General features: G+C 39.2%; 1 protein-coding gene across 1 annotated transcript; it reads right to left on the bottom strand.

Moving 5' to 3' along the window:
- Positions 1-242: 242 nt before the first annotated feature.
- Positions 243-2807, bottom strand: LOC131428465 (uncharacterized). The gene is made up of 6 exons (XM_058592435.1): positions 2746-2807; positions 2031-2139; positions 1933-1989; positions 710-1879; positions 504-647; positions 243-440 (listed from the first exon to the last, which is right to left on the bottom strand). Exons 1-6 carry the CDS (start codon positions 2805-2807, stop codon positions 273-275), a joined length of 1710 nt encoding a protein of 569 aa, XP_058448418.1. The 3' UTR covers positions 243-272.
- Positions 2808-3198: the final 391 nt, after the last annotated feature.

Below are 3198 nucleotides of genomic sequence, written 5' to 3'. Positions count from 1 at the left end.
GACTGCCGGAATTTATCTTAAGCGGGTAAGTTCAAGTGTTGCGCGCTCTATAAGAGCCACATTTGATACGCCTTTCGATATGCAATCTCATTCAACCACACAGGAACAAAAATAAGTCGCTTTAGTAAATGAAGAATGTTTCTGGTCTCTAGGATATTAATCGTAACGTGACTAAGTAGGAATAAGCCAACACAATGTTTTTTTAACAAGAAATTTTTCTTTGATTTACTATGTTCCAAGTAATTGATACTAACACCTTCGACAATTCAAAGTCAGTCCTCCAGGAAGGCCTGTTTTTTGAGATAGTTCAAATCACATTGCGGAGCAATTCGATGTAGTTCCTGGAGATGGAAATCTACTGGATCGTTCCAGTAAAACAAGTCCAACCTGGTGAGCGACGGAAAAAGCTTCAACAGAGTCCGCATTCTGAAGTTACTTAGCTGAAGAAAAAACGTTTAAAAGAGCAATCAATCTTCTGTACTCTGAAAGAAATAAGAACTTACCGGAACATCCAACGAAAGCCTTCGAATACCGGGTACTATAGCAGAACGACTCCATGGTAGCAGAGTGCCGTAAATCAACCTTAGCTCCTTCAAATTGGGCAGAAGATTCAGTTGATTGAAGAGATGAGAAGGAAACCCCGATGACTGAAATAAGACATTTGTTCAAAATAATTGCTCCCTTTTCATGTGGATTATATTTCACGTACATCTTCGCACAGTATCAGCCTTTCCAATTTCTGCAACTTTGATCGAAGCACAGACCGTAGAAAAGTAGGTTCGTAGGCTTCATCGCATGTCTTGTTGTAGTGTACGAGCTTTAGACTGCCCAAGTTGGGCATTATTCTATTCAACTGATTGAAAAATTGAGGTACATCCACTAAATCCGGTTCGGTCAGTTCCAGGTTTTTAACACTAGGTAAAAGTAGTTCTGGCAGTGATGGAAAATATCGATCGAAAAACGTGGACATCAGTATCAAACACTCTAGCTTTTTAAGCTGCTTCGTGATTGAGAGTGCCCGCCAACCGTCATCGTTTTCATAGAGCAGCAAAGACTTCAACTGCGAACAGTTATCAGCTATGGCCTGCAGAACTGCAATTGACACATGGACTTCCAGTCTGAGGACGGTTAATGTTGAACACTGCGAAAAGAAACGGCTCACTTCGGGAACAGTGAAATCGTTGTGCTCGAATAGATCATGACTGTACCGAATTATGTACAGCTCCTGCAAATTGACCGGTTTCAATGTCCAAAGCTGTCGGAAATTGTTTCTAGATTCTGTTCGAATACGAAACTTTCGAAGCTTGCCATTCAATGACTTGATTGATTCCCAAGGATGCTGTTTTCCATTAAATTCGACATCCAGCTGCTTTATATTGGGTGCCATTTTAAACCAATCACACTCAGAATCCATCAGACAAATCGGTACACGCATTGTTTCCAGATGATACAAAACTGGTAATTCGATCGACTCGTATAACTCTCCTTCGAAACCATTGTTATCGAAAATCCAAAGCTCTTTTAACATTGGAATTGATCTGAGAATCTCTAGTATTACTTCCAAATCTAAAGCTGTTGGTAAACACCATTCTATTGTTAATCGTTCCAGGGATTCAGCGAACCAACGAATGATCTGCACCAAATGCAACAGCTGTTCATAATCCAGGGGTTGATCAAAACGCAAGTTCAGATTCCGATACCGTCTTTGGCTGGATTCCAGAAATTGATAGGTGAAATTCCGACAGGCTGAAGATTCGACAGATAATTCCACATTTTCCAAGCAAGGCCATGAAAATGCCGTTTGTTCCCACAAACGACAGACTGTTGATGCAACAATGCGATCTCTCACCGGTAGATATTTGAAGATCACCTGCAGGATCTAGAGTGTGGGTTTAATTATGTACAAAAAAAAACAAGTTAATTCTTACTTGCCTCCACTGGAAGTTTGTTTACACTCATCGGTTGTTGGCTTAAGCTGATCAGATGTTTCTGACGGAATGGGTTTGAATTCACGAGTGGCGCGTGCGTACTATACCGATACCGTTTTTGCTTGATGTCGAGCAAAACGTTGGTATCAATTTCTGAGAGAGCGCCAAAATTGGCACATTGCTACAAAACTCAACTTCCAGTAGTGGACACCTGCAAATGAAAAATGGAACCAAGAAAGAAATGTTTCGAAAATTTTCATTGCGTCTCCGCTCAAAATGTTCTTACCATAACGCTAGTTATTAAACGAACATCAAAGGCACCAACCAGCTTAACGTTACTAGCTTGTGTTCAAGTTTTTACTTGCATACTTCGAAAGTTCTTGTCAATTTCGTAGTTATGCTAACCACCACATGCTTGTGTGGCGTGAATGGCTCCCATCTAGAAAGTGGCCAGATTTTGATGAACTGAATGAAAGGGAGATTGGAGCTGGTTGGCCGAAATTTGCTTTCCGAATTTCTGTACTCATTCTGGTTGAACTTTTTGATCAGTGGTTTGCGCTGTCTTGAAGATACAACTTTTGAGCACATCTTGTTGTTTCAAAAAAGCTATTGACAATAATATGCGAAAAAAAATCGGAACCAGGGATGGGGTAAGTTGGCCGAGTTTGATAAAATATATGAAACACATCAAATGCATTAATGGAAAATGTTGTCAATTTTATATTGTGTAGATCCGTTGAAACTCTGATACTTGCCTTTTAGTCTTTTTAGAAATTTTAGGCTTAGTTTCGAAAGCATATTTTATAGTTTAGCTAACTTTTTACAGCTCTTACTGCTATCTTTTCCTTCGCCAGCGTTTGCGCTACTATTGGGTTTCATTTTACTTCTTCTCGTTTTGATGACATTTTAATAATAAAGTTTAGGAATCATCTATTTCAGTGATTCCCAAACTCACATAAACTTTTGTCGTGAATACGACTTACTTTACTATGGGGTGCTTTTTCAAAATTAGCCACATGGAAGAATGGGCTGAACTTAATCGTGAATATCTCGACTTGTGTTAAAGGCAGCAACATAATTCTTTCACCATTTCATCAAAAATATGATCAGGAATTTAGGATATTTTGAACAGTGTGAGAGAAACACAAACAACTCAAAAATGAAGTTTACTGAAAATTTCAAAACAACGCGGAAAACTCTTTACTTTTGCTTGGGTTTTTCGCGCAAGCACGACGATTTTGAGGTAGTCAGGCATATACCTTCAACTGAA

This window comes from Malaya genurostris, chromosome 1 (assembly GCF_030247185.1).
Source record: "Malaya genurostris strain Urasoe2022 chromosome 1, Malgen_1.1, whole genome shotgun sequence".
Taxonomy (NCBI): Eukaryota; Metazoa; Arthropoda; class Insecta; order Diptera; family Culicidae; genus Malaya; species Malaya genurostris.
Note: the sequence above shows the minus strand (reverse complement) of the source record. Positions and strands in the feature narration are given on the sequence as shown.